Here is a 19,323-nt window from a genome sequence, read left to right on the forward strand (position 1 = left end):
GCAAAGTTATTTTCACATTTTACAGCCAGCTAATTCATGAAAATTTCGATTATAGATTGTATTGTACATTATGTCCTCAGATTTCGCATCGTTTTCTCACCTTTTACATCGTATAATGCGGATTTTACAGTTGACCCGGATGTGCTTTTTACCCCCGACGCTGCAAAACGGCATACTGGGATCAAGATAACTTTTTATTCGCTCCGCCATTACAGAAGACCGAAGAGAGAAGCACGATGTCAAAACGACACCGAATAGACGTCGGGGATGCAGGTTCCAAACGGCGTGCAGAGGACCGCGATAGGTAAACTGATAAAACCGTGATATGCCCGATGGACAATGTGAAAACATGTAGTGCCGTCATACCTGGAGCATTGTACATACTATTACGCTATCATACTGTGTACACAAAAAATCCAAATGGTATCGCATTCATTGCGTACAAGTAAATGTGTTGTGTAGATGTATTTGCATGGCTTCGTACCGCCAGTGCTATGTAGACTGTAAACCATTACTAGTAAAACATTGAGATTGCAAACTATAGATAAGATGGTTCCTGCCTCTTCACAGTCAGCAGAGAAACGAAAGCGGCACAGATACACAACGCCATGCTTGTGTTCGTCAATCAGACTTCCAGCTACTGTGCTACCGAAAGGAGATTGGGGGGGGGGGGGGGGGGGGGGGGGGAGGAGGATGCCTTTATAATTGTTCGTCGGGAGGAATTACTGTCAACATAAGCAATGCATATGAAAAATCAACATTTTTTACTATTTTAAAAAGCTGGAATACCACTTTTACAGTGTCCAGTTAGAGTTATGCAGTGAATGCAAGTGTGAGCAAGACAAAAACAACATTCTACCTTCTTTACGATCGTTTCTGGCTCACTGAAATCCAAGATAATGTAGCTGTTTCTTTTAAAGAGTTGACAGTAATCTTGTTTTTTCAGAAAAAAAATATTGGTTATCAAGTTTATAGTATATCCAGTTTATTGTATTCCTTGAGCCATAGGTAACGAAAAAGCAAAGAGAAAAAGGAAAATATAGGTCATGTCCCAGGAAAACATGTTGTTTTAACACAAGTTTTACTGGTTGATGTGAAAGCAAAGCAGTGTTTTTTACAATTTGTTTATCATTTTCTTAAAACAGGTATGATGATTACGACAAAGACCGTGACAGAGACCGTGATAAATACAGCGATAGAGACAAAAATAGAGAACGGAGTAAAAATCTAAATAATTTACCACTTCCACCTAAACCACCGGCCATGACTTTGAATCCATTTACTGGCTATCCATTCACACCACGATACCATGAATTACTTAAGAAAAGACAGACACTGCCAGTTTGGGAATACAAAGAAAAATTTATAGAAACCCTGAAAAAGACCCAGACAATGGTACTTGTAGGTGAAACTGGCTCAGGCAAGACAACACAAGTGAGTATAGTCAGTTTATCAATAGCATAATTTTGCCTTCTGTGCTAAAACCAATGATTATTGCTGGTTTACCTAAGAAAGGTTATATACTACAACTCTTGATGAGCAAAACTTATATTGTACAAATTTGTATTATGCAAAGGGAATTAGTTCAAGTGCCAATAATATTTCGGCCTGCTACTGTAAATTATAATCACAGTAACTCTTTTTCTCCATCTGGCCCATCAACATCATGGCAATGAGGGTAGAGCATAGCATGCCGGCAGTAGTATAGTGTCAAAATAAATGCAAAGAGGACAAGTTATTGTGTGTGTGTTTGTATGTATGTAACTGTATGTATGTATATGTGTGTATGTACATACATGCATATAATGTAGATAGATATATAGATATTATGTATGTATATGTGTGTATGTACATACATGCATATAATGTAGATAGATATATAGATATTATAGATATATATTTAATAGGTGAAAACATTCTTAAATCTTAAATATTTTAAATTTCAATGAAGTGTTATTATTTTCAAAGTCTGACAATAAGAAAAGAGAGATAACATTTTTAGCCACGTTCTTGTGATATTTTGCCAACCTGTGGTATTATTTTATTGTTTAATCCAATTCCAACTTAGATCCCGCAATGGTGTATAGACTGGGTACGAGCAACTAATCCACTGAGTGTGCGGAAAGGAGTGGCATGCACACAGCCACGTCGAGTGGCAGCCATGAGTGTGGCACAACGTGTCTCTGATGAAATGGATGTCACACTTGGACAGGAAGTTGGCTACAGCATAAGATTTGAAGATTGCACCAGTGCAAAAACTATTTTAAAGTAAGAAATCTGTTTTAGAGGTCAATAAGGGAGAAAATGAATCAGATGTTTAAATTTTATTATATGACGTGGTAAAATTTATTATCTTGAAGTGCGTAATGTGCAGTCATACCATAATATGCTCATGCCTTGACCATGGATTGTAACGTATATTATGTACACTTGTTTGCTACATAGCAGGAATTTATTCCAAATTTGTAAGCAAAAAGCACTTATAAAAATCACGGAACAAGGATAGAAATTAACTATAATCATGAAAGGATAAATGTGGTCAAATTGTGACTCAACTAACAGATTGTCAATCACAAATATGCCATGCTTCAGCTTGGGGCATGTGACAGTTTTGCTGTTATATCAAGGCCACAATTGAATAATTTGATAATTGACTTGTTGAAATGCATTTTAAAATCTCATTGCGTATTCACAGTCACATTCACATGTCAGACAAATGTATCAACAGGACTTATATAAATACCTGTTTCCAGCTTTTGATTACAAGACAGCTATTTTGCATCTTTTTCAACTTACAGATATATGACAGACGGTATGTTGCTGCGAGAAGCCATGACAGATCCTCTATTAGAAAGATACGGTGTTATTTTACTTGATGAAGCTCATGAACGTACATTAGCAACTGACATATTGATGGGTTTACTGAAAGAAGTTGCTAAACAAAGAAATGACCTCAAAATTATCATTATGAGTGCCACCCTTGATGCTGGGAAATTTCAGGTAATGGATATGACCTGTCGAATGTATAATAATCATAATTAAAATTATGTATTTGTTTGAATTACAGGAATTATCTTTCCACTTAGTTTTTTAGCTCCCATAGCCATATGTATATATGGCAATGGAAGCTATTCTTATAGGCTAGGGAAATGTCTGTATGTCTGTATGTCTGTATGTCTGTATGTCTGTATGTCTGTCCATCAACATCAAAAACTCCAAAACCGCTGTACGTTTCATCTTGATATTTGGTGTGTACATGGATGATGGGCTGTAGATGAGATTTTGTTCAAATGAAGTTGTCATTGCCAAAAATATGCAAATTAAGTGAAAAAATGTAAAAACAGTCAAAATTGAAAAAACTCAATAACCACTGAGCAGATTACATGAAAAATTAGCATGTAAGTACTTTGGGCTGACATGAAATGATTGTGCAAATCTTGGGTCAGTATCTTGGACTTGCTATTTTTCATGAATTTTTTGTAATTTTCTCCCATTTTTGGTCAAAAAATCTTCTTCTCTGAAACCACAAGTCCAATTGATTTGAAACTTGGTATGGAAGTGCATAGGAGTGACCTTTCCCAAATTTGGGCAAATCGTGTTGAAATTTGCTTATTTTTAGTTTACACGTCCATAGACTCCCATGTATAAGGCGGATCTCCATAGACTCCCATGTATAAGGCCACGAAAAATAAAAATTTAGTTTCTCATATTGCAAAAAGAATGTAGTGACACAATTTTTAGTCCCCGTGGATGAAGTCCAGTGGGCTTATAGATTGGGTCATGTCCGTCTGTTCGTCCATCCGTGAGTCCGTCCGTTCATGCAGATATCTCGGATATTTTGACAAAATGTCACGTGACCTTAGTGACCTTTGACCTGAAATATACATATTTGTCCATTACTCAGTAACCACAAGTGGTACACCCTTCATATATGGTATGATGGGACACCTTATGACGCCACATATTGTACCTCATTAATTATGCACATATCTAATTTTGAGCGAGCCAATAGAGCTAGAGGTCTGATTTTGGTATATAGGGATAACTTAGCAAACAATTTTTTGACAAAATGTCACGTGACCTCGGTGACCTTTGACCTCAAATATACATATTTGTCCATAACTCAGTAACCACAAGTGCTACACCCTTCATGTATGGTATGATGGGACACCTTATGACGCCACATATTGTACTTCATTTATTATGCGCATATCTAATTTTGAGCGAACCAATAGAGCTAGAGGTCTGATTTCTGGTACATAGGGATAACTTAGCAATACAATTTTTTGACAAAATGTCACGTGACCTCGGTGACCTTTGACCTCAAATATACATATTTGTCTATAACTCAGTAACCACAAGTGCTACACCCTTCATGTATGGTATGATAGGACACCTTATGACGCCACATATTGTACCTCATTAATTATGTGCATATCTAATTTTGAGCGAGCCAATAGAGCTAGAGGTCTGATTTTTGGTATATAGGGATAACTTAGCAATACAATTTTTTTGACAAAATGTCACGTGACCTCGGTGACCTTTGACCTCAAATATACATATTTGGCTATAACTCAGTAACCACAAGTGCTACACCCTTCATGTATGGTATGATGGGACCCCTTATGACACCACATACTGTACCTCATTAATTATGCACATATCTAATTTTGAGCGAGCCAATAGAGCTAGAGGTCTGATTTTTGGTATATAGGGATAACTTAGCAATACAATTTTTTTGACAAAATGTCAGGTGACCTCGGTGACCTTTGACCTCAAATATACATATTTGATAGGGTATTAGACCTTAAGATGTCACATCTTGTACCTCATTTATAATGCGCATATGTATTTCTTGGCTGGCCAATACTGCTAGAGGTCTGATCTTTTTTCCCGATTTAGAACCATAACTTAGACATGCCTCATGTGTTTCAAATTGGGAACAACGACATAGACCTATGTGCCCATAGATCTCAACATATACACTCCAGTGATATTTCTTACCGTACTCGTCCGAGTATAAGCCCCTGCTCGTGTATAAGCCCCCCTACTGATTTCAGAGGATTTTAGAAAATGCATTACATCCGTGTATAAGCCCCTACCCTAGTGTAACTCAAATACAGAAAGGTTAGGAGAGTATATTTGGTCATTTAACTTGGCAAAATTACTTTTAGATAATAAAGAAACCATTAAATGATGTTAAAACAATGGGAAACTGGAGTTCCCTTGACAGCATCGTAAGGAAAATGACACGTTTCCCAGTACTATCTTGATTCTTTGACCCTACTCACCCCCGTCGCCTAAATAGAATAGTCTCACTCACGTCGGCCATTGTTCATTTTCATGCACAGCCACGATGTTTTCATGCTTGAAACATGCAGTTTCTTTTGTTTGAAGCAATTAACCCTTATTTGTGAAGACTTTTCCTGGTGACTATTACAATTTTCACTGCTATGTTGTTGTTTTCACAAGATGTAGACAGTTTGATACTGGAATATTGAGTTGCCTTTCCGTGTAAGCAATGCATGCCTGTTCACATTACTGTTGATCAGCAGCATACATGACGTCTTTGTTTCAAGTTTGGGGGTTTTTTGACGCTGAATTTCACCAAAATGTCACTTCTGTGTTCAGAGATTGTACAATCAGTTTCTTGGATGTGTTAGTCGATTTTGAAAGCGATAGAAAGATCGAGTGGTGTTGAAAAAAATCGTGCATAAAATTAGCATAAATTATGCGTCCATGCCAGATAACATGGGGTTGCTCGAGTATAAGCCCCTCCCCTAGTTTTACAGCTGTTTAGTGTTGCCGAACCGGGGGCTTATACTCGGACGAGTACGGTAATGACCACATTTTCCTGCCCCATCAAGACTAATACTCCTATTACAAGTGGGGACTATGTCATTGGAAATGACTTGTTGAGTTAATGGTTGTATCACAGTATTCGATATATCTAATTCTGTATTTTTTCCATTTTATATTCTGAATAAATACATTAAACATATTTCACTGTCTCCGGTACATTACATTTAAGTATTTTCACTTCATGCACTTTATCCCTTTCACACATGTTCAAATATCTGACCAGAGAACAAACACTAAATAGTCCAGGATGGGAGCTACAGTGTCATTGACGCTATTTTTTGTACTCTCAATTTCCTGATTGGATGTCAGATATGATATCATACATGGTACTGTTTTTAGCTACTATAGACTATAGTCTATAGAAGCTATTGGGATGGGTATCCGTCCGGCGTCCGTCGTCAGTCTGTATGTATGTATGTATGTATGTATGTATGTATGTATGTATGTATGTATGTCCGTTTGTGAGGCGTCCGTCCACTCAAATATCTTGAGAACCACAGTACTTACTGATTTGATATTTGTTGTGTAGATGAAAAATATGATTTTGAGAAACTATTTTTTTAATTTTTGATATTGTTGAAAATAGGCAAATTAATGCCAAAAAAGGTGATTTTGGTAAAAAATCTTCTTCTTCATAACCGCTGGTCAGACAGCTTTGTTATTTGGTAGATAGGTCCCTAGGGATAGCCCTACTTAGATTTGTTAAAATTGTGATGAAATATGCAAATGTGTATTTTTAAGGAATTTTTTTGTCATTTTTGGTCAAAATTTGACTTACATTGTATGTAATTCTTGTACTGTATAAACCCTATCAATTCACCCAGAAAAAAATAATTAATATGATTTTAAATAATTGAATTAATTAGGAAATCATCAAAGCCAAAATAATTTTAGTGTAGAATTATCAGAAAGTTCAAGTTTTTTTGACAGTTCATAGTGAAATGCTTACCATCTTGGAGGATTAAAACAACTTTCCTGAATCCCAACCTTGACATATTCTGTACCGTCATTTATTGTGCCCTGTATCTTATCTAAAAGAAATTGCTCATAATAGTTTGTCATGATAGGGTGGTCAAATAAATAGAGATAGAGAAAGTTCTAATTTCCATTTATGGTTGACTTGGTAAGGATAAAATAAAATTACTTTTTGAGGAAAAAAATAGAGTGGTCAATTAAAAGAGTGGTCAAAGTGATAGGGTTTTTATGGTAAACCTGGGCTGTAAGATTCCTCATGTGCTATTTATAGCAATTATGCAATCTGTGTAAACAGTGCAATGAAAGTGTTACATGATGCTTTTGATGACCTTGAACTTCTCCAGTTTCAAACATTTGTCTCTTCAGTGTGCTTTCTCTGAGTACCTACAGGCTCAACTTATTCAACAGAACTTACTTGCAATGTTAATTTGAAAGTTAAAATGTGCTTGGTTAATAGGATGAAAATACTGATAAAATAACCAGCTTAATAGTCTTTATAACCTGACAGATTTGCTGTTTTTGATCTTGATTTAAGCAAGTCTTGTTTACTTTAATTAGAATGTAATTAACTCTCGTTTATTAGCTACTATAGACTAATATAGTCTATAGAAGCTATTGGGATGGGTATCTGTCCGGCGTTATGTATGTATGTATGTACTATGTATGTCCGTTTGTGAGGCGTCCGTCCACTCAAATATCTAGAGAACTGCAGTACTTACTGATTTGATATTTGTTGTGTGGATAAAATATATGATTTTGAGAAACTCTTTTTAATAATTTTTTGATATTGTGGAAAATATGCAAATTAGCACCAAAAAAGACGTTTTTGGTAAAAAATCTTCTCCTTCATACCCACTGGTCAGACAGCTTTGTTATTTGGTATACAGGTCCCTAGGGATAACCCAACGTAGATTTGTTAAAATTGTGATGAAATATGCAAATCTGTATTTTTACGGAATATTTTTTTCTATCCTGAAATGAGCTATCAAAGATATCCACCTTCTTCATCAATACAGGTGTCACAAAAAGTTATTCTCTACATAACACAGCAGAGCTCTGTCAACTGTTGAGTCGCTTGTTTTTTCAAAACCGCTGGTCAGACAGCTTTAATATTTGGTTTACAGGTCCCTAGGATGACCTTAGTGAGATAATTTCATACAGTCAGGAAATACTTAATTTTGTATCCATGTCTATAGTAGCTTCAGGGACTTTGGCCCTATGTTTAGAAGTGTCTGATGTCCCCAGTATTTGCACTTCAGATATTATCTGGATTATGAAACTTCTTGTGAATATCAGCATTGTACAATAATGATATCATCATTATTTGTCACCAGCATCACATGCGTTTATCACCCCTTTTGTATGTTAAGCTATGTTCAAACCAATCATTTACTGCAACAGGCATATATGTGTGTGTTTGTGTTCATGTGTACAGCTGAAAAGCAAAATCAAATCTTAACCAGCACTTTTTTCTGGCTAACAACTCAAAGAAGTGGCAGGGCAGAGAATAGAGTACAACTCTACTCCGACTCTGCGCTGTTGCTATGGGGGGTGGGGGGTGGGGTGGGGGGTGGGGGGGGGTGGAGAGATGGAATGTTATAGTATTCTCTGTATCAGAGGTGTACCAGACAGTATACGCCATGATATGTTAATTTTCAGTGGGAATACAATATATTTTACTTCACTCCAGTTTCAACAACTGTGCACTGCTACTGTTGCAAATTTTAGAAACAACTACTCAAACTAATAACAGGAATGTAGTAACATTTGGCTCAGTGTCATCATTCGTTCTTAGCTGGCAATGAGTGTATGACAGGAGTGGAGTACAAAATAAACAACAAGTAATCAAAAGTAGTATAACATGTTATATGGGTTTTGTTTCCTCAGAGTTACTTCGACAATGCACCTCTGATGAGTGTTCCAGGGCGCACACATCCAGTAGAGATCTTCTACACCCCAGAACCTGAAAGGGATTACTTAGAAGCAGCCATTCGTACGGTGATTCAGATCCACATGTGTGAAGATCATGAGGGTGATATCTTGCTCTTCCTTACAGGGCAGGAGGTTGGTATTTACTGTGTATAATTTCTTGTTTGAGTAAAGGTGCAGTCTTTCAGCCAAGGTCATTTTGGAATAATGTGACATTTTTCCAATGTCAGTGTCAGGACAACTTTGTACGTTTGAAAGAAGTGTGGCAGAGCTGTAGCTGCACTTTTTGTTGTCTTTCAAAAAAGGCTGTGCACATTGAAATAAGTACCAACTGATATCACTGCCAATAAGGTACTGTTTATTTTGGCCATACTTAAATCCATACCCATCACTTTGCATTGTATGTTCTCTCATATTGTGTCATATCACAAAACAAAGAATAATATCAAAGAGGTTTTGAACAATTAAGAACAGTTCTAAGCTCACAAATCTCCAGTTTTACACTTCAGAGTCTGCATACCCAGGACATTTATCAGAAAAATACTATTTGAAAGACAGGGTAGTAGTTGTAAGATTGTGAGATTGTGTAATCACATTACTTTACAAATACTTCTCTTTCTTCAAAATAGTATTCCAAATGTGTAATTACTTCATGTTTTGTCCCTGTATTTGTTCTCAGGAAATCGAGGAAGCTTGTAAAAGAATTAAGAGAGAAATAGACAACTTAGGACCAGATGTTGGTGATATGAAATGCATTCCACTCTACTCTACCCTGCCACCAAGTCAACAACAGAGAATTTTTGAGCCAGCTCCAGCAAATAAAGCCAATGGAGCCATAGGAAGAAAAGTCGTTGTTTCAACAAATATCGCAGAGACATCACTGACAATAGATGGAGTTGTGTTTGTGATTGATCCTGGTTTTGCCAAACAGAAAGTAAGTCAGCGCCATCAAGGAAGAAAGAAAAAAAGGAACATTTTATTTGCATAGAAGTTCCTGAAAAAGTTACACGTAAATCATACATTAACATTTTGCGGAAGGTACAGAAAGGAATTTTCTTTTCTTTGTACCAAACTAAATGTGTTTTAGCTCCAGTTTCCAGCTGAAGCTTCAAATAATAATTTCGGATGAAAAAAAGTGATATTATCTATAACAGTAATATTTCAAAAAAGCCACTCATATGCAGACTGTCAATGGCATTGCATGGATGACATATGAATGTAACAGAGTATGGGCAGTAGTTTGAATTGGAAGTTTCTGAAATATGAAGTGTCGTTTTAACTAAGAGGTACAACCCTTTTGAGGAACGAGAATTTAAAAAATCTAAATGTAGAAACATCAATATGACATAAAACGTCACATGATATAGAAATGGATTTTTCAAATGAAAGTTTGTGATGCACAAGAAACATTCCTAATCAGTTATGAAATATGAAGGTAAACATGATTTACACAACTCAACTATCTAACAATTTTCTTCTGGTCTATACAGGTGTACAATCCACGTATTCGAGTAGAGTCACTGTTGGTCTCTGCTATCAGTAAAGCCAGCGCTCAGCAAAGAGCTGGTCGTGCTGGCCGTACAAAACCAGGGAAGTGTTTCCGTCTCTATACGGAGAAAGCGTACAAGAGTGAAATGCAAGACAACACATATCCTGAGATTCTGAGGTCCAACCTGGGCACAGTGGTGTTACAACTGAAGAAACTTGGCATTGATGATTTAGTACATTTTGATTTCATGGATCCACCAGGTATGTCAATCTCTGCCCTTGACCTGTTCACCCCCACCCCCACCCCCCCAATGCCCAGTGAACAGGTCCACCACACTTACCATTGATAACCATGGTAGTGGGCCAAACCATAATGGTTAAAGGGTTAGAGCTGATTTTCATGCAGAAAATATACTTGTTTTGCTATAGCTGTAGTCTGTCTCAGTGAATGAAAAATGTTATGCATGTATGGCTTACAAGGAAATAGGTAATTTTAGGTTATTTGTGCCATCTGTCACTGCTCTAAACTCCAAAATTCTCGCAAAGATTTAGAAATTTTAAGGAATGCTGCCGAGCCTGTACTGGAAAGGTCCTTCTCTCAACCATGGATCTATCCTGAGATGCTGTGGTCATTCAAGTGTAGGAATCCTAAGAAACTTTCAGGTATATTGCTTCAAGTGAGTACTATGGTAGATTGTGGGGAAGGGTGCAGTCACAAAAGCCAAGAGGAAGTACTCAAGAAAAATTTTATTTTATTTTATTTTATTTTTTACAGCTCCAGAAACACTTATGCGGGCATTAGAATTGTTGAACTATCTTGGCGCCCTGGATGATGACGGTGAACTCACAGAACTGGGTTCCATGATGGCAGAGTTCCCGCTAGATCCACAGTTGGCCAAGATGGTGATAGCCAGCTGTGACTTCAACTGTTCCAATGAGATCCTCACCATAACAGCCATGTTATCAGGTAATGGCAAGACGACATGAAAACACCGCACAGTCACAAATTTGCATGTCAGCTTGTCCTAGTATGTGTTGACTTTATATCAAGCACAGCATATTGCATTATATTAGTTTCGATGAATCTATCTGCACCAAAGCAGTACAGTGTTTACTCTGTGTGTCGCTGTTTTCATTCAAACACGCATGATAGTGTGTAACTCAAAACTTTAGTCCCAATGTTTAATAAGTTTGTACTAGCAGCATGGAACCTATCTTCCCATGCATTATCTACCACAGCTTGTGAAGATCTTCAGACTAGCTAATTCAGATTTCATCCGTGTTGATTTTGAAACTTCCTATCTTAAAGAGAACCTAGCATGTGATGAAATTTCTAGATGTGTAGGTAGAGTAGCTAGTGATTAGGCACCCCCCTGAGTAAGGTCTCATTTGACTAACCTGAGCGGGATGGTCGTCGTTGGCCCCCACCCGACACTCTTTAGTTCCACAGTGTTTCCTAAGGCCAAATGAAGCCAAGAAGGCAGCTGATGAAGCTAAGATGAGATTTGCTCACATCGATGGAGATCATCTCACCTTGTTGAATGTCTACCATGCGTTCAAGCAGAGTAAGTGAAACATATTCCCCGGTGCTTTCATCGTCTACTGTAAAGTTGAGAAATTTCTTAGAGAAAACTTACGCATCAAGATAAACTGTCTTACTTACTTTGTTGGTTTGACCATCCATGAAGACATGTCAGTTGATGTGAAATCACAGAAATCCTGCAGCTTTCTTATACTCTGTTTGCCACACAGAATAAAAACTTCCATAATTATCTGAAATCCATTTGCTGTTGACAATTCGTGTACATATATATTTGCCTGAAGATGTACATTCTTAGATGGCCACATGTAAAATGTTAGCAAAAATCTGAGGTAGACCAACAGACATCTGTGAACAACTTCTCAGAACAAGAATGTTTGTGTAGAGGAAATTTGACTCGTACATGGCTGTGGAATTACATCCCAAGGATATATACTATTAGATATCATCATCACACAAACATTTGACAGTGTGTGTGAGTTGGTTAGACATGTAAAAAGAAATATGGTGACACAGCTCTGTAACAGAAAGATCACCAAGGCGATATGAGAGCACCAGGATTATGAAAACTGCAGAAAATAAAGAGACTTCATGACATTTTCAAAGAGTACATTTTATGATGAAGTGAAAACACAAAGCTGCTGGCTTCACATTAATAGCATTTTCCCCCCCATTGTAACAGATGCCGAAGATGCCCAGTGGTGTTATGACAACTTTGTTCAGTATCGATCACTCAAGTCAGCTGACAATGTCAGGCAGCAGTTGGCGCGCATCATGGATCGCTTCAACCTCAAGAGGACCAGCACAGAATTCACCAGCAAAGATTATTACTTAAACATCAGGAAAGCATTGGTTCTAGGGTTCTTCATGCAGGTAAGGGTCTCATTCAATAATGTGCAGGTATTGCTGTATTAATCATGATATGTTGTTGTGATCGTAGGTGTAAAGAATGTGTATTTGTGACAATAGTTTGTAAAGACTGGCACTAACCCTATATGTGTCAAAAGTATCAGTCAGAAAATATCAATGTTGTTGAATACAAAGTGTTGTTTTCATTGAAGAAGAGATAGAATTCTGTAAACTGGTAGAGTCAGATGGTTGATCGTGCATGTAAATCTGGAACAGAAATTCAGTATTTTTGTTCCTGTCCTACAGAAAAAAATCTCAAATTTGCAATGTGCTTTGGGGTCAATTTCTTTGTGTTGCACCCATTGTGATTGTTTTCTACATAATTCATCCAAGTGGACCTAGCCTTTTCATTGTCAAAGAATGTCACACCAATATATACAGGTGGTATATGAGTCTTTATCCACCACTGTATACTCGATTTTGATTTCCTTATTTAGGTTGCTCATCTGGAGCGTACAGGCCACTATCTCACCGTCAAAGATAACCAAATTGTACAGTTACACCCTTCTACCTGTCTGGATCACAAGCCAGAGTGGGTACTCTACAATGAATTTGTATTGACTACCAAGAACTACATTAGAACTGTGACAGATGTCAAGCCTGACTGGTGAGTATTTCTGCCTTGCAGAGCTACAGTACACTCCGAGCTTGTGGGACAATATGTGTTTGAACCAAGACAGTTATTATATTTTAATCATCATTGGATAGTATATACTCTTGCATAATATTTCAAACCATAAAGTGAACTTTTTTATGAATGATTAAATATCAATATTGTGACAAATATCAATATTGTGACAAATTACAAGGTTTTGCAGTGTAAATTTGAATAGAGTCTTTTACACAGTGCAGCTGGTCATTATTAATCCAAGAATGCAAGCAAGGTGTCTGCCATTGAGGTAGAACACACCTTGCGGACAGATATTCAGACTCAAATTGCTACAAATTATGCTTGACTAACCTACCACTTGTGGGGGTGTATTTTAGAGTACTAAAAATTTTTCACCTTCTTAGCTTTTTCGAAAATTGAAAATTTTATTTTTAACGTATACAGTCAACAACATAGGGATGGCGGTCATGATAAATTACAAATATTGGTAACTGTTAATGTTAGGTAATTTGTTAGTCCCCACGGACACCGTCCGGGGGGACTTATAGGTTGGTCATGTCCGTGCGTGTGTGCGTCCGTGCGTGCGTGCGTGCGTGTGTGTGTGCGTCCGTGCGTGCGTCCGTCCGTTCACGCAGATATCTCAGAGATGCAAGAAGCGATTTCATTCAAACTTGGTACAAGGATTACTTCATATGTCATACAGATGCACGTGGATTTGTTTTGTGATACGATCCAATATGGCCGCCAGGCGGCCATTTTATTACGATTTTTTCATGTACAGAGCCATAACTCAGACATGTTTCAACCGATTTTATTCAAAGTTGGTACAAGGACATTGACCAATGTCATAGATATGCACATCAATTTGTTTTGTGATACGATCCAATATGGCCGCCAGGCGGCCATTTTATTACGATTTTTTCATGTACAGAGCCAGATCTCAGACATGTTTCAACCGATTTTATTCAAAGTTGGTACAAGGACACTGACCAATGTCATAGATATGCACATCAATTTGTTTTGTGATACAATCCAATATGGCCGCCAGGCGGCCATTTTATTACGATTTTTTTCATGTACAGAGCCATAACTCAGACATGTTTCAACCGATTTTATCAAACGTTGGTACAAGGACATTGACCAATGTCATAGATATGCATGTCGATTTGTTTTGTGATACGATCCAAAATGGCCGCCAGGCGGCCATTTTATTACAATTTTTTCATGTACGGAACCATAACTCAGACATGTTTTAACCGATTTTCAGTGTTCATTCTAGGACGTAAAAACAAGGGGCCACTGTGGGCCCCTACTTCTGTCCCAAGGGAGCCATTTTAGAAATCGGGGGCCCGTCATGATCACACATGTAAAACCCTTGAATTTTCTGCTGAAAATACTATAGTCTATCAAGTCAAGAAAAGGAGAATACTAGAGATCGGGCCACCTGTAATCAACGAAGCCTACAGCAAAGTTGTGCCCCGTAAAAGGGGCCAACAATGGCAGCAGAAAACTAACCGTTTGGTTTGATTCAATTGTTTACGTAACTTATGTGATGAATTATTGATGTCGGACTTTAACAACTGTACAAATTACTACGGACTGTGATTTTGACTGTGGAAACGATCATGATCAAAGCTTAGCGCACAGGTAGGATTTCTCTGAGTGGCCCCCGATTTGCACTGGTCGACAATTATCACACTGATACAACACGAAAGTGTAACCCGTACGACCTACATAAAGTGATCGACACCTCAACTTTTAAACATCACTTGTATGTATTACCAAAGTTACGATCATTGGTTCTGACCAAACGGTTTTACACAGCGGTGTTGTTCTATGCATAGACCTGGCTACTCTGAAAAACGAGATATGTCCGACCTATTTAAAACTGTGTTGCTCTTCAAAACGATCAACTGGCCGGCCAAGCATGAATGCTTTCCTTGCAGTGTTCAACGTTTCGCTGGTATGGACTATAGACGTGCAAACGCTTCAATTTAAGGGACTGCCCGATCATCTTGGGTTCATCAACTATTATATACCGTAGTACTGGCGTGTAAAAATCTGAGCGGCGACTAGCTTTTCACGATAACGCGGCAGCCGGAGCCATTGTTTACATTCATCGATCGTACCACATGCGCACGGCTCCAATACACCATTGCCCCTACATCAGTCCTTTCTACCCAGCTTCCTATGCACCACCATATATGCCGTAGTGGGCAAAGGTCGAAGGGTAACTAAATCGTTTTACATGGCACACTATGACTGAGGTAATGACCTTCGGGGAGCTACGCGTAAATGTATGAACTAAGTGAACTCTACGTGATCGACCGACCCATTCATAAAATGTTGCGCCCTTAGTGGCGCATCAAAGGTAGAAATGAGGGCCATTCGAGATTTTTTTGCGCAAATTGCGCAATGGCGCGTCCTAGAATTAACTCTGCATGTTTCAACCGATTTTATTCAAAGTTTGTACAAGGACATTGACCAATGTCATAGATATGCATGTCAATTTGTTTTGTGATACGATCCAATATGGCTGCTGTGTGGCCATTTTGTTACGATTTTTTCATATGCAGAGGCATAACTCAGGCATATCTCAACCGATTTTATTCAAAGTTGGTACAAGGACATTGACCTATGTCTTACATATGTACGTTGATTTGTTATGTGATACGATCCAATATGGCCGCTAGGCAGCCATTTTATTACGATGTTTTCATGTACAGAGCAATAACTCAGACATGTTTCAACGGATTTTATTCAAAGTTGGTACAAGGAGATTGACTTATGTCATACATATGCATGTCAATTTGTTATGTGATACGATCCAGTATGGCTGCCTTGCGGCCATTTTGTTACGATTTTTTCATGTCGCGGGCCATAATACTCTAAGGCATATCTTAACCGATTTTATTCAAAGTTGGTACAAGAACATTAACCTATGTCATACATATGTATGTCAATTTGTTTCTTGATATGATCCAATATGGCTGCATGGCAGCCATTTTGTTACAATTTTTTCGTGTCCTTAGCCAAAACTTGGGCATGTCTCAACTAATTTTATTCACCGATTTTATTCAAACTTAGTACAAGGACATTGACCTATGTCATACATATGCACATTGATTGGTTTTATGATACAATCCAATATGGCCGCCGTGTGGCCATTTTTTCGTGATTTTTTCATGTCCGGAACCATAACTCAGACGTGTATCAAGCAAATTTATTCAAAGTTGGTACAATGACATTGACTTATTTATACATATGTATGTCGATTGGTTTCACGAGATGGTCCAATATGGCCACATGGTAGCAATTTTGTTATGGTTGTTTCATGTCGAGAGCCATAACTCTTGCAAGTCTCAACTGATCTTATTCAAAGTTGGTACATGTACATTGACTTACGTCATACATATACATGTTGATTTTTTAAACAGTAAGATCAAATATTGCTGCATGGCGGTGATTTTGTTACAACTTTCAGATGTACAGAGCCATAACTCAGACATATTTCCACCAGTATCATTCAAAGTTGGTACAAGGACATTGACCTATTTCATACATATGCTCGTCAATTTGTTTCACGTCATGTAGCAGCAACATGTCAATTATTGAAGTTTCATAAGTAGGTTGATATGTCAAGAAATACGTACTGCATCAAATTCATGAAACTTTATACAGATGTTAACTGATGTTAAGGTCACATTGCTTTAACATTGAAAAAGACATTTATCAGTCATTTTAATTAATTTGTAATTGCATAAGTAATGAACTTTCCTAATTAGGGTGATATAGCCACAAATTAATACAACGTCAAATGTGATGAAACTTGATACAGATGTTGATCTCATAGTGTTGTAAATACTGCATCAAACTTTATGAAATATGGTACCAGTGATAATCTGTTAAGTGTTAGAATTGTATGCAAAAATGTTTTGCAACATCCTGTTGATTAATTCCTAGTTGACTCATTTTATGAACTTTAGGATGGTGGCCTACATTGGTTTTATGTTTTCATCACCATGGAACTCATTCTTGGCCATTGAGCGCCATCTGTATCAAAGTATTTTTATCACAGACCTAATTAATGAAGAGGACTCTGTCCTCTTAGGACATGTAATCAAAGTACCCATTAACAAGTGGGGACTGTGTCATCAACGATGACTTGTTTCTCTGGTACCAAACAATGCACTGTGACCCCTGATTTTGTTCTTAATTTGATAAGAGAATGGTCAAAAGTTTAAAGTCTTTCACTTTTGAGACACATACTACCTTAAACAAAATATCATCCTTTGAAGCATGAAGATGTGCAAGATATCTTGAACATGTTAATGTAAGTTGTAAGTTTGAATGAAAATGCAACTTATCAGTCTTATTTTTTTTTTCTAATCAGGCTGTTGAGACTGTCACAACAATATTATGATATGGCAAATTTCCCAGAATGTGAAGCCAAGCGAATTCTGATGAGGATCCAGGCCAAGCTGCAAGCAAGAGAATTCTCTCAATACTAGATTCATTAACTGTATAATAGCAAAATATGCACAGGAAACTTTGGAATGTACAAGTGTTTGACACACAAGAGAGCACATAAAGCATATTTCTTTGGGCAGCTTGTATCAAGAACATGTTTGATATGGTTTGCTTTAGCAGCTTTTGTGTCAGAATTTGACATCAAACATACTGTGAGGCTTTGTGATGTGGTACAGTAGTCTGCTTTGAGTATCACCCAACCATTTTCTGAAGAAACATAGCTGTAGATATTTGAAGAGATCTGTGTCACTGCATATTGTTGATGTGTGTGTGCATCTGTAATACCCGTTGACACGCCATAAAGCTAAATCTGTACAAACTGTCTGAGATACAGTGTCTTTGAGGAGACTCTCGACGAAGCTGGCATTTGCGCTACACAAGATGTGAAATTACATTTGTATCATTAATGCATTGACTTACATATAATACATCTAGTGGTAAATGTTAAACAGGATAATCGTTGAACTTTTCTCCCTTGTCCTTATCCAAGTGTGGTGATCTTGGAATATTTTGTTCTTTGTTAAAACCTCCATAGTTTCTTTCATATTCTATATGTCTACTTCCTTTACCTTCTGCAAACCAAATTACTCAATTTCATATACTGTGGACATTGAATTTATATGATGTGATTTTGGAATGTCTCTGTTCCCATCTCATTGATTTCATTATTGACGTTGTTGTCACCACAACCACAATTTGGATAACTGCTTGTTCCCTTCACTTCCCCTCTAATTCCGGTACTTGACATGGAATTTAAGGAATAGAATGCTAATGATCAAATACCAACCTGTTTAAGTGGAATAATTGAAAGTGAAATTCAGCAGCTACAAAAAGGCCAGTTTAACTTACGGATGTTACAAATATGTATGATGTACATTAGTCTTCATGTATTTCATGGCTTCTGAATTTTCTGTGAACTTTTTAGAATAGAGTTCTGAAGATATTCAAAGGAATTTGTAAGTTTCTTCCCCCTCCCACCAAGGTTTTGGATGACAGTAGCACCCAACTAGCAATGTGCTTGATTCAAGCCTATCTCAGTCAAACTGATTTGTTCTCGCCAACAAAATTGAAATGTTTCACAAGTACGTCAGAATCTTTGAGAGGTAGCGAAAAAGGAGGAATTACAGAATGCTTGATCATATTTTTATTGCTTGTATGATGGAGGGGAGTTTATAAAGAATACACTAACAGTCCATCAGCTCCACTGTACCTGTGTTTTGTCCCACTCTCTTTTCTTTTTACATTTTGATGAACATTGAAAATAAATGACCATTTTTAAAGGAGTGCGTTTGTTTTGAAATCTCACTTTATTTGATATGGATGAGATAGGATGTTTCCGTACAGCAGAGCAAAGGTTATTTCTCATTCACAACATCAAATGAGGAGTACTTGCTACAGCAAATCAGGATTTGTGGTTTGTTGTGGTCCTCTGAAATGACCTGGCTGATTATAGTTCACACTACCTCAGTGTTTTTTGAAG

General features: G+C 37.4%; 1 protein-coding gene across 1 annotated transcript; it reads left to right on the forward strand.

Moving 5' to 3' along the window:
* The first annotated feature begins 148 nt into the window (after positions 1–148).
* Positions 149–19,126, forward strand: LOC139119923 (putative pre-mRNA-splicing factor ATP-dependent RNA helicase PRP1). Its single transcript, XM_070683883.1, has 12 exons — positions 149–304; positions 1,146–1,434; positions 2,069–2,268; positions 2,799–3,000; positions 8,725–8,901; positions 9,446–9,700; positions 10,257–10,515; positions 11,030–11,221; positions 11,697–11,819; positions 12,477–12,667; positions 13,141–13,310; positions 17,707–19,126. Exons 1-12 carry the CDS (start codon positions 237–239, stop codon positions 17,822–17,824), a joined length of 2,244 nt encoding a protein of 747 aa, XP_070539984.1. The 5' UTR covers positions 149–236; the 3' UTR covers positions 17,825–19,126.
* The last annotated feature ends 197 nt before the right edge of the window (positions 19,127–19,323 follow it).

The sequence above is a fragment of the Ptychodera flava genome, chromosome 20 (genome assembly GCF_041260155.1).
Source record: "Ptychodera flava strain L36383 chromosome 20, AS_Pfla_20210202, whole genome shotgun sequence".
Classification (NCBI taxonomy): Eukaryota; Metazoa; Hemichordata; class Enteropneusta; family Ptychoderidae; genus Ptychodera; species Ptychodera flava.